Source organism: Alternaria viburni, assembly GCF_023758015.1.
Source record: "Alternaria viburni strain BMP 2772 chromosome Unknown scaffold_8, whole genome shotgun sequence".
NCBI lineage: Eukaryota > Fungi > Ascomycota > Dothideomycetes > Pleosporales > Pleosporaceae > Alternaria > Alternaria viburni.
This window is the reverse complement of record NW_026055777.1, coordinates 62,161-80,789: the sequence shown is the minus strand read 5'-3', so window position 1 is coordinate 80,789 and position 18,629 is coordinate 62,161. Positions and strand designations below refer to the sequence as shown.

At 53.4% G+C, this 18,629-nt stretch overlaps 7 protein-coding genes across 7 annotated transcripts; 4 read left to right on the top strand and 3 right to left on the bottom strand.

Moving 5' to 3' along the window:
- Nucleotides 1–1,559: 1,559 nt before the first annotated feature.
- J4E79_004455 (uncharacterized protein) lies at nucleotides 1,560–1,924 on the bottom strand (the record flags this gene model as incomplete). The annotated part of the gene is made up of 2 exons (XM_049353340.1): nucleotides 1,560–1,820; nucleotides 1,874–1,924. 2 exons carry the CDS (start codon nucleotides 1,922–1,924, stop codon nucleotides 1,560–1,562), a joined length of 312 nt encoding a protein of 103 aa, XP_049211788.1.
- A 1,939-nt stretch (nucleotides 1,925–3,863) lies between these two features.
- On the top strand, nucleotides 3,864–4,776 carry J4E79_004454 (uncharacterized protein; the record flags this gene model as incomplete). Its single annotated transcript, XM_049353339.1, has 3 exons — nucleotides 3,864–3,897; nucleotides 3,948–4,016; nucleotides 4,067–4,776. 3 exons carry the CDS (start codon nucleotides 3,864–3,866, stop codon nucleotides 4,774–4,776), a joined length of 813 nt encoding a protein of 270 aa, XP_049211787.1.
- Nucleotides 4,777–5,665: 889 nt separating this feature from the next.
- J4E79_004453 (uncharacterized protein) lies at nucleotides 5,666–7,237 on the top strand (the record flags this gene model as incomplete). Its single annotated transcript, XM_049353338.1, has 4 exons — nucleotides 5,666–5,701; nucleotides 5,752–5,802; nucleotides 5,857–6,221; nucleotides 6,274–7,237. The coding sequence occupies 4 exons, from the start codon at nucleotides 5,666–5,668 to the stop codon at nucleotides 7,235–7,237; spliced, it is 1,416 nt and encodes a 471-aa protein (XP_049211786.1).
- Nucleotides 7,238–7,771: 534 nt separating this feature from the next.
- J4E79_004452 (uncharacterized protein) lies at nucleotides 7,772–9,129 on the bottom strand (the record flags this gene model as incomplete). The annotated part of the gene is made up of 2 exons (XM_049353337.1): nucleotides 7,772–8,738; nucleotides 8,792–9,129. 2 exons carry the CDS (start codon nucleotides 9,127–9,129, stop codon nucleotides 7,772–7,774), a joined length of 1,305 nt encoding a protein of 434 aa, XP_049211785.1.
- Nucleotides 9,130–10,175: 1,046 nt separating this feature from the next.
- Nucleotides 10,176–10,754, bottom strand: J4E79_004451 (uncharacterized protein; the record flags this gene model as incomplete). The annotated part of the gene is made up of 1 exon (XM_049353336.1): nucleotides 10,176–10,754. The coding sequence occupies one exon, from the start codon at nucleotides 10,752–10,754 to the stop codon at nucleotides 10,176–10,178; it is 579 nt and encodes a 192-aa protein (XP_049211784.1).
- A 3,209-nt stretch (nucleotides 10,755–13,963) lies between these two features.
- On the top strand, nucleotides 13,964–15,244 carry J4E79_004450 (uncharacterized protein; the record flags this gene model as incomplete). Its single annotated transcript, XM_049353335.1, has 6 exons — nucleotides 13,964–14,039; nucleotides 14,128–14,153; nucleotides 14,306–14,328; nucleotides 14,431–14,561; nucleotides 14,674–14,840; nucleotides 14,891–15,244. The coding sequence occupies 6 exons, from the start codon at nucleotides 13,964–13,966 to the stop codon at nucleotides 15,242–15,244; spliced, it is 777 nt and encodes a 258-aa protein (XP_049211783.1).
- Nucleotides 15,245–16,543: 1,299 nt separating this feature from the next.
- On the top strand, nucleotides 16,544–17,317 carry J4E79_004449 (uncharacterized protein; the record flags this gene model as incomplete). The annotated part of the gene is made up of 2 exons (XM_049353334.1): nucleotides 16,544–16,590; nucleotides 16,654–17,317. The coding sequence occupies 2 exons, from the start codon at nucleotides 16,544–16,546 to the stop codon at nucleotides 17,315–17,317; spliced, it is 711 nt and encodes a 236-aa protein (XP_049211782.1).
- Nucleotides 17,318–18,629: the final 1,312 nt, after the last annotated feature.

Below are 18,629 nucleotides of genomic sequence, written 5' to 3'. Positions count from 1 at the left end.
GTTCGTTCTTCGCCACAGAAAGCGCGCGCGAAAGCACCCGCTGTCAAGAAGGCAAAGAAAACCCAAACTCAGATTCCGTCTACCAATGTTCCCTCCCCCGTACGCGCACCGAAGCAGAAGATCCGATCGTTTGCCTATAATGAAGAGGACGACGACGATGACGATGCATTCGAAGCTCCACGACACCCCGCCCGCAGTAAGACCGCCCGCGGGTACGAGGCGGACGATTTCGTGGTTGATGACGATTTTGCGCCAATACGTGTCGCCAAGCCATCAAGAAGCACGAAAGCAAAGGGTGTCGGAGCTCCAATTACTACAGATCAACGCACCGAAGGACTCAGCGAATTCCAGTCCGATGTTCTGCGAGACTTCATGAACGGAGCCAAGCAGTTGAGGAAGGGCATAGAAGACAAGAAAAACCACCGTGAAGCCATCTTCACAGACACAGTACTACGTGAAATGGGTCTTGATCTACCTATGGATCTGGATGAGATGAAGACTATCCCGGGTATCAGGCCGGAAATGGTGGATCTGTATGGCAGGCAGTTTTTGGCCTTGGTGGACAACACAAGAAACTTCTACGGAGACGACACACCAGTACCTCGGAATCCACAGCTTCGTAATCGCCGACCCCAGCAATCCAGAGTCATTCACGAGATTGACGATGATGACGAAGAAGAAGTTGTCGACCAAAACCATCGGCTCGTCGTGGACCTGTGTAGTGAGGACGAAGAGGAAGTACCCATTGCAGAAGAATCTGAAGAGGAATCCTTCTATGGTGAGTTTGGCGACGAGGACGAGGACGACGATGATGCAGTTCACACGAGTCATCACTTCAGCCAATTCCCGAACCAAGCTGTGGCGGAGTTCAACAGTAAATACACGCAGCTCGGTGGCGGCGCAGCACCTTCTACATCCAAAGCAACGAAGGCACCAGCAGCAAGAGGTAGATCGAAAGCCTCTGGGTCCGGATACAAGAAGGGCTCTTTTCGCAAGAGGGCTAGCTTTGGTAAGGGTTCTGCTGGTGTCAAGAAGCGGGCATCGAAGGGCAGCAGCAGTAGAGCATCGGGAGGCGCAACGGCAGGGAGGCCTTCTGGGCGTGGTGGTAGAGGCGGAGGGGCAGGCGCATCAGGCGGGTGGAATGGCGTGATGGCGATGCCTACTTGATCGCGAGTTCCATGTTCATACCTGTAGCGAGCAATTGCGCACGTACATTCGCAGCTTCCGCAACTATTACGAAGTTATGTAAATTATAGATTAGCCATATGCTGTACGAGAGTTGGTCTAGTATCACGCAAACACTTTGGCTTGACGCCATTGATTATTTCAATCATGCTAGTTCTTATACCACGTTCGATTTCTAGGAGCTGCACAGTGGCTACGCTGCGCTGATAGACAGTGACAATTTCACAACACCAGGAGGTCACCAAGATCAAGCGTACGCGATATGTTCAAACATAGACACAGGCATCAAGTCGTAGTGTAATAGGATATTAATTCGTTAGCCCGCAGGCAGGGTATCTAATTCCTTCCTCCATCGTCAACAGCAAGCACAACGCTTACAAGCCGCTGCCGTGGGTATGGGTGGTGTGGGTTCCGGTGGTGTGGTGACCCATTCCAAGTGTGTTCTTGGCCTTGTCGACGATGCTACCACCGGTGGAGCCGTGAACGTTGTTGTCCTTGCTGCGGCCGACCTTGTCCATGGTGGACTGGGTGTTGGTCTTGGAGGAGTCGGGCTGGAGCTCGCGGGCAACCTTGTCGCCGGTGCCAGTGAGGGACTCTTTGATCTTGGTGCCGGTGGACTTGGAAGATTGGGGTTGCTAAGGGGAGTGTTAGTGAAGGTGGTGGAGAATGGAAGGTGAAGGTGGCGTACCATCTTCTCACCAAGCTTGGTGTGGGTGTCTTTGCGGAATGCGTCGGTCATCTTGAGGGTGGTAGTTTGGTTTAGTTTGGGGTAGTGTGATGTAGGTGGTTGATGATTCGAGTTGATTGAAGTTGCAGGTGTGGATGTTGATGAGGTCTATCTTAAGTGCAGGGTGAGCACTGCTTATATGCTCCCCGGACCTCAAGCAGCTACGTCATGGTTCGTGACTGCCGTTCGCAGTCTCAGCATGAGTGCTGACTGACATGTGCCCAGAATGAAACAGCGCAGCCACAAACCACGGCGTATTCCCAGCACGTCGAGGACGTCATTCAGTCGGCAATCCGAGTAGGTCTAGATCTCATCTACTTTCGTGATAGGTCGTCCTTGTTCGCTTGTTTGCATATCACTATAAGAGGCGAATGAGCAGGGATGGAAGAATGGATCAACGATGAAAGCAAGCTTTCCACGGTGGCTGACCCGTGTTGACAAGAGCTAGTCCATTGGTGTTTGCGGTCGTTATACCGCGCCTTGAGCGCACTTGCCACGTTGCGATTATTGATCAAGTGAGTATCAAGATTAGTCGTGTGTAGTCGAGCATGCGCGTCGTGAACCGCTGGGTGAAGTTTGATGCCTGGTGGGTGGTGGGGCAGGGCACTACAGGTCCCTGCGTCCCTGCGCCGGACGCTCGACCCCACGTGTAGTAGCGGTGACATCATCCCGTGTTTCCAAGGGCACAGGGTGTAACAATCAAGCTTCAAGTCCGATCGCCAGGTCAACGGAGCCCCATGCTTGCCTCTATTCAGCACCTAGCCTCGCGTTGTCATGATCACGAAATGACTCTGCTGATCACTGACGTACGTTGAGATTCTGGATGCGCAATCACTATAACTTGATCAGCGATCTCGACGGGCAGGTCTAGGGACTATGAAGGAGGTGGTCTGCCGCCATGTAAACAGGGTGCAGCGCAAGCTTCCGCCGTGTGCATGTTTGGGAGACGTCGCTGCAGGGCCACCGGATAATACTTCAGGGCCCGATGCCGAGCCATGGAAGCATTCAGCCCTGAGTTGAGATCGCCTTGAAGCTGTCGCGTTGACTCCATGCCTACATATTCCCAGAAAGCGTCACGTGATGGTGTCGACGACCACCTTCTCATGTGCCTGGACTCAACATACAGGAGCGCGCAGAACGACATGTTGACCAAGTGGCATGGTAGGATGCTCAGATACATAGAGGTGCGTGATGCTTTTTATTGTTGAATCTCCGGCCGCGCACTGTCGGCGGCACACCGACTGCTATATACGGTACATGGCGGTATGCGCTGTCGAAGCGGGTATCTTCGAGTGCATCGCGCTACGACGCGTTCTGCGGTGACAGCGATGGCGCACGCGAAAGAGCGGTCGCGGCAGGGCTCTAGGCGGTGCCGTACGCAAGGCGCCACGTCGTCGCAGGAAATGCAGAGGCTGGACGGGGACATTGCCAGGAGGCTCTAACGCAGGAACGCGCTCGGATCAGCAGTAGCGCGGCGTGCGATTGGCGGCTGGGGGCGGCCGGGGCAGGATGCTCGTGTTCGGTCCCCTCGACAACCCGCTTTGTTGATGGACTAAGCCAACCACCTCCAGCCACTTCAGACCAGCCATCACCATTTTCGCAACAGCAAAACTATCCGTCGCTGCAGGCAAAGAGAGAAGTCACATTCCACGCTACCACCCACACTTTGAATATTCTTCCACACAGGAGACATCTGACCATCGTCGTCGCAGTGCATCCACCGCCGCTGTAGAGCCATCCAGCCGAGCGTACCAACATCGACCCGCATCCCGCATTCGACGCAGTACACTTGGGACAAGACGCCATCGCTTCCCCTCTCGTACCCTCACAGGAGAGAGACCACCACCAGCCGCAGTCTGAGTGCACTTCCCCGCTCATCTCACCCGGCCCTCTGGGGGCGCAGGGAGAACACAGGCCCACAAGAGGCAGTTGAAGGAGAGACACATTCACAATGGCGAACTTACGGTTCGCGGTTAGCATGCAACGTAAGTACACCGCAGCTTCCAGGAGAACGATCACGACTAACAATCCCCAGGGCTAATACCGTTTCTCGGCTTTCACCATGTTCTCATGATTCTCATTGCAATTGCGATAATATTGCTATGTAAGTTGGGACGAAACCACATCAGACGGGCACAGCTAACATTCTCGCAGCATTGCTACTCGCAGGATGCTCATCCACATCACCGCTCATCCCCGGCATCTTCCTCATCTCCATGTGGTACGAAAAGTTCACACCCACCTACGCACCTGAACAAGTCGACCCCGGTGTCACAGCCGCCATTGCCAACATCGTCGGCAACGCACAGCTCGGTGTGCGCGTCGGCTACTTCGGCATCTGCATCAACAGAGACGGCGGTGGCTTCATTTGCTCCAACAACGCCACGGCGCTCGTCGACAACGTTTCAGTCGACCAGGACCCCCTCAACCTTGTCTGGGTTGCCGCCACGTTCAAGGACGCGGTTGTCTTCCCATACCTGCTCATTGTCGCCATCATCCTCGCCTTCTTCACCTTCATCCTCCTCGCCACCTTCCCCGGATGGCACGAGGAGCGAGACGAGCGAACCGGATCAGACGTCGACGTCAAGCCTTTCCCGTCGCGGCCCGTCTCCCAAGTCGCCCTTGCGCTCATCTTCATCTCATCCATCTTCGTCCTGGTGTCAGTCTTGTGGCAACACACAGCATCCGTCGCAGCAGCAACCATCGTGCAAGATCTGGGCAACGGCAGCGTCAAGTCTGGTGTCGGTACATCGGCCATGGTCCTTGGTTGGTTCGGCTTCGTACTCCTCATAATAGTAACCATCGGGTTGCTCGTTATGATTCTCAGCATCATTGTTCTCGACCGTCTCACCGACAACGACTAAGAGGACCGAACCGGCTGCGAATACATTCAAAACATAATTACGAAAGGATGAGCATTTTGTTGGCGCGATTGTGTAATTTGGCGCCGAGCTTACTCGGCCTTCACTTCTTCAGCTCAGTTACATACCCTTTTATTTTGGGCGACGCGGTGGCAGCTTGCTGCTCACAATTCTTCTGGCATACCCGGCGTTTGGAGATTCTATTTGCATCAGATCAATTTGATCCATGAGCGAGTGTTGGTTTTCACCAACGATGGTTAGACGAAGGAGGAATGACTCGACTGAAAGCAACGCTTGGATGGGGCTGTATTTATGTAGTAAATGAAAGAATGAGAATTGGATACGTCAAGTCAAGAATTTCTACCCCAACTTGCGTGATGCTTTCCCGACGGGTGACAGCCAGAGAGGTTAAGTGAAATGCCTCCTTTCGTCCAGTGGCAGTGGAACCATGGCCGTTGGGCGATGGAATTCCGCGATGGCTCATATCTCCCGATTGACATCCGGGGTATTCTCGCATAACGCGGGGAAATGCAGTAGCGGAGCCGCCAGTCGACCTGCCTTTTTGACCCGAAACGGGAAAGGGTTCGTCTTGCCATGAAATGCGCACTCATGAGCTACATCTACACAACTTGTAAGAACAGGTCTGACTGCACACTCTCGCAAAGCCTGCCCGAGTCCCTCCGACGACCGGCCGCAGAGTGCAATTATCGATGGCGCCATACCTAAGCGAGCCTAGGGCATTTCGTCGCGTCCAGAAAAATTGGTGGGGTTGGCGTGAGAGGGACATCTAGTGCTCTGACTGCTTAAAGGCGCTGTAGTCTTACTGCTATCTTCCGATCTTTTTCTTTCAATCCCCCTCTCCTCAAACCACATCCCCATTTGATCGCCTGTCATGTCTAGCTACGCACTCCCCAAGTCCCACCAGGACGTATGTTGCCCCGCGTCAAAGAGAAGATGCGCAATGCTAACGCGGCACAGCTCATGGAAAAGTCCCTGGTGGACACCGACCAAGAGGTCGCCCAGATCATGGTATGACTATGCCATTACCTGCTTACTTTATAATTGTACTAACAAACACCGCAGGAGAAGGAAATCCAGCGTCAGCGTGAATCCATCCTCCTCATCGCCTCCGAGAATGTCACTTCCCGCGCTGTCTTCGATGCGCTCGGCTCGCCCATGTCCAACAAGTACTCCGAGGGTTACCCTGGTGCCCGCTACTACGGTGGCAACGAGCACATCGACTCAATCGAGTTGCTCTGCCAGAAGCGCGCCCTTGAGACTTTCGGCCTCGACTCAGAGAAGTGGGGTGTCAACGTACAGTGCTTGAGTGGTAGCCCGGCAAACCTCCAGGCCTACCAGGCCATCATGAGGCCACACGACAGGCTGATGGGTCTTGACCTGCCACACGGTGGACATTTGAGCCACGGCTACCAAACACCCCAGAGGAAGTGCGTACAGATCGAGCGATATGTATTGGGATGACATGCTGACCATAAGTAGGATCTCTGCTGTTTCCACATACTTCGAGACTTTCCCCTACCGCGTAAACCTCGACACCGGCCTCATCGACTACGACCAGCTCGAGCAAAACGCCCTTATGTACCGCCCCAAGGTGCTCGTCGCCGGTACCTCCGCTTACTGCCGTGAGATCGACTACGCCCGCATGCGCGAGATCGCTGACAAGGTCGGCTGCTACCTACTGATGGACATGGCTCATATCTCCGGTCTGGTCGCTGCTGGTGTCAACAAGTCGCCCTTCCAATACTGCGACATTGTCACTACCACCACCCACAAGTCCCTTCGCGGACCCCGTGGTGCTATGATTTTCTTCCGCAAGGGCGTTCGCAAGACTGACCCCAAGACCGGCAAGGAGACACTCTACGACCTCGAGGGACCCATCAACTTCTCCGTCTTCCCTGGTCACCAGGGTGGCCCCCACAACCACACCATCACGGCGCTCGCGGTTGCGCTCAAGCAAGCGCAGACTGAGGACTTCAAGCTTTACCAGCAGCAAGTCATCAAGAACGCCAAGGCACTTGAGGTTGCCTTCAAGGGCATGGACTACAAGCTTGTCACTGACGGTACCGACAACCACATGGTCCTTCTCGACCTGAAGCCTTTCGCCCTTGACGGTGCCCGTGTTGAGGCTGTTCTCGAGCAAGTCAACATTGCCTGCAACAAGAACACCACTCCTGGTGACAAGTCAGCTCTCACACCCATGGGTATCCGTATCGGAGCCCCAGCCATGACATCGCGTGGTCTGGGTGAGGAGGACTTCAAGAAGATCGCCAACTACATCGACCAGTGCATCAAGCTCTGCAAGAAGATCCAGAGCGAGCTCCCCAAGGAGAACAACAAGCTCAAGGACTTCAAGAGCAGGGTTGCCAGTGGCGAGGTACAGGAGATCAACGACCTCAAGAAGGAGATCGCGGCCTGGGCTGTTACCTTCCCTCTTCCCATCTAAGTCTACACACAATTTTCTTGCAGAGTAGGCGGCGTACACAGGCGTTTCTTTGTCCAAGCGGGTTACGGTGTTTCAACAAAAGGGCAAATTTGGACTGGCATATTCAACAGCTCACACCATCTGATTTACGAGGAATGACATGATTAGGGCGACAAAAACTAGATACCTGGAGATGAGGATTCCACGCGATGAAATGCTCTTAGCGTGCCCTGCACTCTTGATGGGATACGCTGCTTAACCAGCATGTCTCGATCATCAAATGTAAAACAAATGACTTGAAATTTCAAGACTATTGCGCCCTGTGGATTGTGTGATGACCATTTATTTTAGGCATGAAGCTCTACACAAATGTGAACTTATATAATCCGCGCAGCAGCTGTGCCGTTGATCGAAAACGACATTCTTCACTCAAAGCAGCCAGAGTCGAGAGAGACGATTCCAATCACAAGTTCATGAAGCTTGGCTGCCACGATATTCACAGGTATTGATGTCATGGATTGAATGCTAATAAGTCTATGCTGAGACCTGTGGCGTTTACGCCGACTGCCAGGTAATGGAAAAGGTAGCGGAGTGATCTCCGCCAGCGTACACAGTCTGCTGTGTACTTCCCGACGCAACCTTGTCGGCACTCCATTGCGCGTTGCCGCCAGCAGCCAAGTTACCGTCCGCGTTTGTGAACCCGGTCACGCTGGCAGAGCCGTCGCAAGCTAGCGCTCCACCAACGATGCCGCACTTGCCCTTGGAGCTCGACAAAGTGAAGCCGTTGTCTGCCTCGGCAGCGGTGAAAGTCGCGCAGGTGCCGGTTGTGTACCAGGTGCCCTTGGAAATGATACATCCCTTCTTCGCGCCGTTGACGACAACGTTGAGGTAGCCCTTACCGCTGAAGGGCGTTCCAGGCGCAGATGTGGGTGCGGGTCCACCAGCAGTCGTGGTGGTAGACGGAGGTGAGGATCCAGCGTTCTTGGGGAGGTACTTGATGCCCGTCTGGGGGCATGTCGATTTTGTGCCATCGGGGTCTGAAGCAACAAACTCGCCAGTCTGCACGCTACCTCGAACATCGTAGTGGTACCAGATCTCGTTGAGTGCGCCGGACTTGCAGCCTAGGGTAACTTCGACACCGGGGCGCTTGGCCTGGATCGCGCTTTGGATGGCAGCGAATGTGTATGTCTTGCTTGTGCTGGGTGTGATTCCCGCTGCGCTCAACCACTCGTAACTTGGGAGCGTCTTGAAGAGGTCGACAGTCTTTTGGAAGAAGTCAACCACCTCCTCTGTGGCTTTGTGGTCGTCGTAGCATTCGGGCTCGAGCGTCGAGATACAGGTGCCGTGCTTAGCCCACTCGTGGTACCAAAAGGACTCATCGTCGCCCTTGTAGTCTTTCCAGTATGTGGACATGTAGGAAAGAAGGTCGGTTGCGCCGAAGGAGTTGAGGATGGCAGTGATGTTGGAGTAGGCGCGCGAGGAGTCGCAGTTGGCGTCATAGGTGCCGTCGCATCGGTCGGGCCTGGACAGTATGATTAGCATGAGTAGGTAGCTGCAGGTGAAGGGCAATGTTACCATAGACCGTGGATGGTCCAGCTATCCTCTGGTCCAGTGGCAGGCGAAGCATCCCAGAACTGCGTCTGTAGGATCTGTCCGCCCGGCGCATTGAAGCAGCACAGGTTCTCCACGGCGGTGGTGTTGTGGCAGCTCAATTGCGCATTGGGGCAGCTTTGGGTAAAGTCGCCCATGACGCGTCCTCCATGGCCGAGGATGACTTGCGCACCACCAAGGGCGATCTTGCTGAGGGTCTTGAGAGAAGGCATGGCTGTTGATTCTGCTGCCAACATCTCTGCAGTGGAAGCCGCGGCGTTATGTACCTTCTCCCTCGCGGCTCCCACCAGGGAGTCTAGCATGGCCGGCATGTTCCCGCTTGCCTCGTGCTACTGCAAGGACGGAGGAGATAATTTGGCGCTGTGCAACAAGACTACACAAGCTTTCGCGGATCGATCCCTCCCGTAACGGCAGCTCAGATTACACGCCCTCACGTTGCTGTCGCTGATTCGCAAGCAGCGAATACACTGTTGCTCGATGCGGAAGGTCGGTCCTCTAGTCTAGTCTGTCGCCGCCGGGTTGCTTTCCGTAAGTGCGTCAACGGAGAGCCCGAGATGTCTTTTCGACGATTCGACTGGTGCAACAGGTTCGGGGCGAGGTAGGGTAGTGCGTAGGTGTACTATGGCCACCCCGACGATGGCGCTGGGGATGGGTGTTTATGGGGGATGAAAGGGACCGAGGACATAGCCACTCAAGGCGCAGTACCAGCCATCACGCCGGGCGAGGTCACGCAGGGCCGCGTTTGGGGCATGATGGTGATCTGCTGCTCGGGGACCAGTCAGATGGCGTCTCAGGGCGAATGTGACGGGTGCACGTGTAACGCGTGCCTGGCGATAAGACGACGATTGCGTTAGCCCAGGGACGAGCGGACCCTGCGGCTTATCAGCATGGCGCGCTAGCCTGCAGGAGATCGCTCGGCGTAGTCCGAACCTCACCACTTTCCCATCCAAGTCCACACCATATTCGTTTTGCTTTTGATATGGGCGTCATCCTCTCTCTTTCTTCTTCGATGGTTTCTGTTCGTCCAATGTGGCGATGAGTTCCCAGTATGACGCAGTCTTCGTTCATGAGCTGGATCTCTATCTCTCAATATCGATTCACTTCTCTCATCCAGCTGTGTGATGGGTTTGTAGGAAAGCTGTCACAAAATCATACCACAGGTAAAAGCAGGTCAGACTACACACTGCAGACAGAATCACTTCCATCCGGATCCGAAATGTTTAGGTTGAAATAATGTTGTCTATTTACGTATTGTATTTACAAGAAAAGAATGTTGCTCAAATATTTGCAGTGTAGATAGCCTTTACGATCCGCGATCGACGAAGCCAAGGTGTCCGTTGCGGTTCCCTTATGGGTACTGGGTGTAGAGGCACTTGGTGGGGTTCTCTTCCTTGATCGCCCTTGCGATGAAGCCGTAGCACTCGTCGGCTCCAGCAGGACGGGTAACACCGCCCAACCAGACGGAGTAGCCGCCACCGAGAGAAGGCTGGCAAGCCTGGAACTCGATGTCCTCGCCAGTCTGGTCACGGAAGACAAGGTTTCCGTCGTCGTTGATGGCGAAGGTAGTCCTTTCTCCGTTCTTCACCATGGGTTGAGCACCGGTGGTGTATTGGATGACACCCTGACCCATGCCAGACCTGTCAACGAAGAATTGCTGAGGGGGGTTGGCGGTGTAGAGATAGAGGCTGCCGTTGCTGAGCTGGAATGAAGCGTAGTTGTGGGGTTCTGGACCGCAGGAAGCGTTCTGCTGGCCTGCGTTGATCACGAGGGAGTTCTGGACAGCCTGGAAGGTGCTGTACTGGAAGTCGCTGCCTGAGCGGATGGTTTGGATTGTGAAGACATCGCCGTCCTTGATCTTGGAGTCGGTGGGGAGAGCAGTGACGAGGCTGGCGGCGGTGGCAGCAATGGCAGCGGTGGTGAACTTCATCTTGATTGTAGTTGGGTGTGGAAGTAGTGTAGGGTGAAGATGGTAAGCTGGTTGGTGGATGTAGTCTTGATGTTTGAATGTGTTTGTGTTGGATGATGATCTATAGAGCAAGACCTCCAGCTCTTATATACACAGCGACCTCGTATACAGTCTCCTCGCGGCCGTACGAGAGTAGCCCCAACAATACAGCGACATGAGGTCACATTCGATCCGAACACGAGCACTGGCCCATAGAATCTTCCGTATGCCATATTTTGGTCTCGCATAATGCATGCGCCACGATGGTCTCTGCTACTCAGGGTCGTGCGAGGCCTATTCTCCGAAATGCCGGCAAGCAAACGTGGCGTGTGCGCAAAACGTCGAATGGAATGTGTGGTGAGTGACGCAGCGGTGGACACGTCGACGGGCCGATGCCAGCAATGAATTAACGGAGGCTGGCTAGCTGCTGCCAATTTTGAACCCGGGCTAACAGCCCGAGGTGATCCTATTGGCCGGCCGACAGGCGAGACACAGGAATAGATCGCATGACCGAACGCTCCTTGACCGACCTTCACGGTCGAAACAACATTGGGATGGGCGACAATCGTCGTTGCTCGTGTTCTGCTCGGGTTGCATCGTTGCATGGCGGTGTAGCGAAAAGGGGTTCGCGACGAAGCAGTCCTCGGTACTGACGGCGATTTGTGCATCAAGCTGAACACAACAGTCCACGCGTCTTCGGAAAATGCCATTCCAATGTACTCAAAGTAATGAGACCGTATCACAGTGCCAGCTCAAAAATCGGTTCGAGTTTGGCGAGAGCTGCACATCAGACTCACAAGCGTACCTAATACTGAGATGGCACATAGGGCACAAAGGTGAGCATCGCTCTCAAACAAGAGCACAGGTCGTACCCCACAAATCCGGAGTGATGAGGCAATTACTGAACTTCGTGTTCATTTATCAAGATGCGCATCTAGACTATTGCCACATCACTTTCCGCGTCAAAGACGTCAACCTATCTGCCCGCGGATTCCGAGACGAACCAGCCCAAACAACACGATATCGAGCGCGTCCCACACCACCCTTTTACGTCCGCGACTTTTGTGCTCGACGAATCTCCTTCTTACGTCCCTATATTATGTCTTCACGGCCTCGCTGTACGCGGCAAACGGCTGTTCGTTTCGCTCTTCCCGACAGTAACGAAAGTAACATCGAAGCAGACGGCTCGCTTCAATACGGCTCGAACTTCCTCGCGATGTTGCTGTGTACGCTCCTTCTATTTCACTGTGTTTCTCGTGAATTGACTATAAGCCTTGTGTTCCGACATAGTAATGCATCACTACCCGGAATGGTGGTTAATGTTAGCCTCTCGATGGCTCCGACATACCTAGGTATTGAATGTCGTGTGATGTACATGATTCTGCGTACTAAGCTCTATCCTTCCAATGTCCCTTCTCATATTGCCGTTTTCTTCGTGTAAGGCTTGTCAGTGTAGTTTGACTGCGCTGGGGTTGTAGGTATAATGCTGGCATCTCCAAAGAAGGTGTGCACAAGTCCACTCTTTTGGTATATTCAGAACTACTTAGGTAGCCTCCTACAACCTGTGGAAAAGACAATGTTATTCTGTCGCTGTGGTGATTTGGTTTTCTAAGTATCTTTTGGCTATCATGGCGCAAGTGATGGCGTTAAGATTTTTTGAATTTCTATCATGGGCGGTTTTAGTGCTGCAATATCCCACGACCCGAACACAATATTAGAACACTCAAAAACCCGATGGCCATACCAACCCAAACTCCCCAACAACTACAGAGTAGTGTGGATGAGAGCTATGTCCTTTAATATGAGAGATGAATTTGTAGGAGCACAAGAACCGGCCCTAGTCGTAGAAGTTATTGTAGGTAATTTCTCTACTAGCAGGATCATGCAGCGTGCCCAGGTAAGACATCCGCGCATTGTAGGATACTCGGAAGACCAGATATATAGATATGAGCTTATACTAAACATCAGTTCACGTCTGCCCTAGGCTATCTCCTACAAGTGGCTAATGTCGGCTTTCCGTATGTTGGCTGCTGGCAATCAGTGATGGGCTGTCCCACACTGTCTGGCCAAGAGCCGCGAAACAACGCCGCGTTCGCATGCCAACCACAACGCATTGTATATAGGTTGGATGGATCCGCTACTCAGAAAATGAGCCTTTGGGTATGCGCTTTGGGTTCTTAAGGCACCCAATTATGCTTTAACAACAGAGGTTGTGCGGAAGAGGATTGTAGCGATAGAATTGTACGCGTGATCACCCCGCCTGACACACTGCAACACGTCATCAATTCAACACCATGCTGGCCGACACGCTCGAGGGAATGCTCTGAAAATCTATGTATGCGTTGCGCAATAACCAAAAACAAGGAGGATGTTTTTGCTTTGCCAATTTGTACGCGTGGAGGCGGGTCGTGTTCGAGGTGTCGGCGCGCAGAGCGAAACACCATGGAAGGTAGATGACGCGACGCATGTATCGCCAAAACCACAACCATCAAGACTAGACTCGAGTCCCGAGAGCCTATCAAGCCAACATAAATAATGGAGCATTCCATCGAGTACAAGACTGGCATAGAGAAAAAGCAAACAGTAAGCATGTAGCAACGCGTCTCGTCAATAGGCTTCGAGGATTCGAGCGGAAGCTTGCGCAAAATCGATTCCTTCAAGACGCAAGCTGCAGCTATCGTGGATTGACAGAGATGACTCAGACGAAACAACAAGCAGAGACTACTGGCACGACTGAAGCTCGAGGCCAAAGGTGCCTGTGGTAAGGCTCCTGGCATGCGTTGGCCATGGTCAAGCGTCACCAAGTTGAAAAGAGCGACTCGAAGGAGAGGAGATGGGGTGAAGGGCTGCGCTTCCAGCAGGGAGACAGGAAAGACCCCCAACAAATCGAACGGACAGCAGCCGCACGGCGCCTAGTCAGCGTAGGCGGCAGTATTGCAACATGAGATCAAACTGAAGCGCATCTTGATCAGGCCTGGAAGATTAGCGCCTTCGAGTTGGTGATCTGGGGGCGCCGATTCTGATCCCTGAAAAGTATAAGAACGGCGCATACCCCACCCGCCGCGTGCTTGCCCCAACTCAGCGACTTCCAGACTTCCCACCACCACTATCGTTCCATCGATTTTCACGTTCGCCCTCTCGTTCGAAGCATCAGTAACGCGTCTATCTTCCCATCCAAACCACTAGCAGCAATGCCTCCCAAGAAGAACACCACCCCTTCCAAGGCCAAGGCCGCCGCTGCCGCACCTGCCCATGGCTCCTACATCGGTATGTACTATGATATCTCAGCCCAACGCGGTCGCGTCGGTTGCCCGATAGTCGCGTCTTTGTCGCAGGTCAATGCTGACTCTTTTAGACATGGTTAAGGATGCTATCATCAACGTGAGTCTATCCCAGGCGTGTTGCCTTGCATATGAGTTTGCGACAGCTTGCGACAGCTCGCAACGCCAACTTCAGCGCAAATCACAATAACGCTCCATGACATTACTCCCTCAAGTGAACATGATTACTGACGAGCTCTATGCATGCTACAGCTTAAGGAACGAAATGGATCAAGGTTAGTAAAATTAATCCCCACATGCCGTCGCTCATGTGTCGCGGCATGCTTTCGTCTGAAAGGGCGCGTACCTCAGAACTCACGCTGACTTTGCGCCAACAGCCGTCAAGCTATCCAGAAGTACATCCAAGCCAACAACAAGGTCGGCAACCTTAGCGATGCTGCCTTCAGGAGTCACGTCAACCGTGCTATTACTTCCGGCGAGGAGAAGGGTGACTTTGCGCGTCCCAAGGGTAAGTGTCTCTCCACCAAGTCTGCGCGACAACACGTCTTCAACACGTCGCTGCTGTGTACCCTACACGCACGTGTCATGAGCCATCTGAACCTTACTGACGCGTCATGTAGGCACATCTGGACCAGTAAAGCTTGCGAAGAAGGAGGCCAAGCCTGCCGCTGCCACCGCTACCAAGAAGTCTGAGACCAAGGCCGAGAAGAAGGTCACTGAGAAGAAGACCGTCGAGAAGAAGACTACTGAGAAGAAGGCCCCCGCCACCAAGAAGGCCACGACCACTGTAAGTATCTGCCTGCTGTCATGAGCCTACATGTCTGACTTCCTCTACAGAAGGCCAAGGCCACCACCACCAAGGCTGCTGCTCCCAAGAAGGCTGTCGGTCGCCCGAAGAAGGCCACTGCCACAACTGCTGCTACCAAAGCTGCCCCTGCCGCTAAGCCCAAGGCCAACGCCAGCAAACCCCGCAAGACTGCCCCCACCGCAGCCCCCGCCGTCGAGGAGGAGGTATCGCGCGTGCTAGGAAAGACCAAGTCTGGCCGCGTCACCAAGACCAAGGCTCCCGCCGCCGCAACCAAGGCAACCAAGAAGGCACCAGCAGCAAAGAAGACCGCCGCAGCGAAGAAGGCGACCACACCCAAGAAGAAGGCGACGCCCAAGAAGGCAACACCAAAGGCCAAGGCATGAGCTGTTTCAGCTTAAGCTTCCTTGTTCTTGTTGACCTTTTTCATTTTACCATGCTACCGTGCGTTAGCTTCGGAGCGTACGCTAGACGACATCTTCTTCACGTATTCCCTTTGTCACACTACTAGTCTATGGGTTTTACAGGTGGGCGTGGTTCGGCCACCGGCGGATATGGCGAGGCAGGCCTACGGTATTCGTCCCTGATTTTCTTACCTGGGATATATCATGTTGGCCGGGCGTTCTGGCGCGTGTCTGTCACTGCGGATGGATGTCTACTCTACTGTCATTGTTCTCTTCAGCGTCGCAATCTGGCGTTATGGGAGGCTAGCTAACGACGTGATGCTATCGTCTCAAGCAATTGAAATCAACACATACTTCAAACGTTACGCGTCTCTGAACTTGGTGAATGTGACGCGTTGTTTTGATCTGACGCGTGAATGTTGCGAGTCATGTGAGGGGTATGTGGGTCTCTGATAAGATAACCGGCTCTGCCCGATCTTCTCATCCCTTCCGGGTGCCGGCTACCGGGCACATTCTACAGGAACGCCGACTTGCAGCTTCCTGCGCCGCTCCAAAAGAGCTCCGGTCGTGTCTCACATGTTTCCGAGGGTACCGGTGAGATTACTACGAGCATCTTAGAAAGGAAGACGAGCTACTTCGAACGCCTTCACGACATTCACTAGGCCAGCTCTCGGAAAAAGTGAACACGCGTATTGTCCCAGCCATCACTTCCATTAGAATCCGTTAAGGGAGCGCATCTCTGTACCTCTTATCTGCCATTACACCGGTTTACAAATGTCGACGCATGCTTTCTTACAACTAGACGAACGCGGTTTGTAGCCTGCACGCGCGTTGAGCAATCGAGAAAGAGCACATCACACCTGCCATTGCGAGATTATCGGCTTTGGATTCGGCGGAGACGAAGATATTGCTGCATGGCCGCTTGTCGGAGGCATCAAATGATTTTGAGGACATATCGTCTGCGGAAAGGAACACTACTGGTGAAATTAGTCTCCGATATGGGTGTGGTATAAGATGATATGTACACTTCAAAGCGGGTACCGTACCACCCCAGCCACGACCTATCATAGTCTCCTAGACACGCAGTCGATGCTGGGCCCGTGGAAACTGGTTGCTCGTTGACGCCTGCCTGCCGCCCTCTCCTACCTAGGCTCTCACTTTCACCTTCACTTTGGCATCGCGCACAGACCACAGATTTATAGATCTTTCAGTCCAATCTTCGACGTCTTACTCCTAAGCTACACACCACCACCAACACCACCTGGCGTGGATCGCATCGTCATGTCGAGCCCGAAGACTGCTCAAGGCAGGAAGTCAAGCACCATGAGGTAAGATGGCAACACCGGCGGGGCATTCTGCAAGCGATTGCGAGACTGACATCATAACCGTAGCTTCAAGTCTACCTCGACAGTCACCATACGCGTTGGGAAGGCACCGGACACCGAGGAGTTCACCGCGCACGAGACCTTTCTCATTTCCCGTTCGGAGTTCTTCCGGCGCGCCATGAATGGCAACTGGCAGGAGGCAGACACAAGGATCATCAGTTTCCCCGACGATGAACCGGACACTTTCGCCCTCTATCTGAATCACCTCTATACGGGACAGCTGCCTATTGCAACCGAGACTGATGAAGAGCTGAAGAAGCTCACAGCGGATGACTTCAGCAATTTTGTTACAAAACAGTACCACTCTGTTCTCCGCGTTTTCGTTTTGGGCGAGAAACTTCAAGACCTTTCGACCAAAAACGCTATGATGGAAGCTGCACTGGCCACCACCAAATTGACAGGACGGAACGGGAAATGGCAAGTCCCGACTGTGCAAACAGTCAACATGGTGTACAACGGCACACCCTCGAGCAGTCTCGCTAGATGTTTACTCGTGGATCTATGGACAGCATTATCCATGTCCACCATCTTCGAGAATTTCGACCAGATCCATAAGGATATGCGAAAAGACCTAGGAAAATCCGTAAGTGACCGTTACAAGGTCGTTTCCGCAAACATCGGAAACATCACAGATGAGAAGGGTATTGCTGCGTATTTGGAGAAGTCATAGGGAGACTAAGCACGCTACTATCGTCTACAGAGGGCAGAAGTCTGAAGGATAGCTCGATTCTATACGCAAAGGACACGATCATTTGTAATAGTCACTGATGTGCTAATCCCGAGGAGATCGCAAAGGTCATACTTCGCAGAGTGGAATTTCCCAACCCTCCAGTTCCAAATGGTGCTGTACCGTGGTTATGCGTAAATCGATACGTAGAAACGCGTAAAACACAATAAGTTTGATGCAAGCTGTTCACTGTACCTGCTGTTCTTAATGAAGTTGTCGTTGCACTCGAGTGTAGGCGGGTTTCCACCTGGGCACAACGGTCATGCTGAGCCCGTGGGGAGTAATGAGAGGAGCATACGACAAGACCGTGTTCGAAAAACTTTGCCGAGCGCTGCGGTCGATGATATCTCCCATGTGAAGCGTCGAGATGCTGGCCCGGGACGCGCATGGCGTTTGTTTCGTGATGTTTCTCAAAGTGCTGCATGCAACACGTACGGCGCGGTTTACGCGACACTTCCATGGGCACATGAGGACCGGCTAGGTGAACGGGATTTACAGTTATGACAAACTCTCTATGACTCTCTTACTGATCTCGTTATGATGCTTGTTACCGCGTACAGTGAGTCTTCAATGCTTGTTGGCTTGTACATAGGAGTAGGATCGAGGTACGCCCCGCAGAATCAGGCCCACCACGCTAGTTGGCACTAGGAATAGTTGCGCGCAGGAGCTGCTCGACCTTTGACTGAAGTGCCCGCGGAGGCAGAAAAGCGATTCAAGGATACCTGCTTCCGGGTACATTCATATGAGAAGCACATCCACGTGCATAGCCCGCATGCACGCCGTCCTTCGCAACTCGACATGCGCATAGTCTATGCACACCACCTGCCCGGCACAGCGCGCCGTTGTCGAGAAGCCCGTCCGCCGTTGCTTCTCGTTGGACCGTTGCCCACCCGTCTCCACTCCGAATCGCCCAACTTTCAAGTCATCTCTGGTCATGGAATAGACGTAAAGCGTTTGATGGTGCTAGTGGCTCGCGGGACGATTGGTGGCATCCGTTGTTGGGTGATACCAGGAGGCGTCGCAAAGTAGCATCGCTTCACGGGATCCATGAACGCCTTCGAGAGCGGGGTGCCACTGCGATGTTATTTAGGAAGGTATCCGATAGCACGCCTGAGGGATACCGGCCGTTCTTTGCTTATTCGCTCATTTCCTCTCCGGTCTCTACAGTCTGTGGCTGCTTACCTGCGACAGGGTTCTCCAGATCCGCCGCACGGGTGTGGCTAGCAAAACGGTAAGGTGATGACAAAGGGAGAGG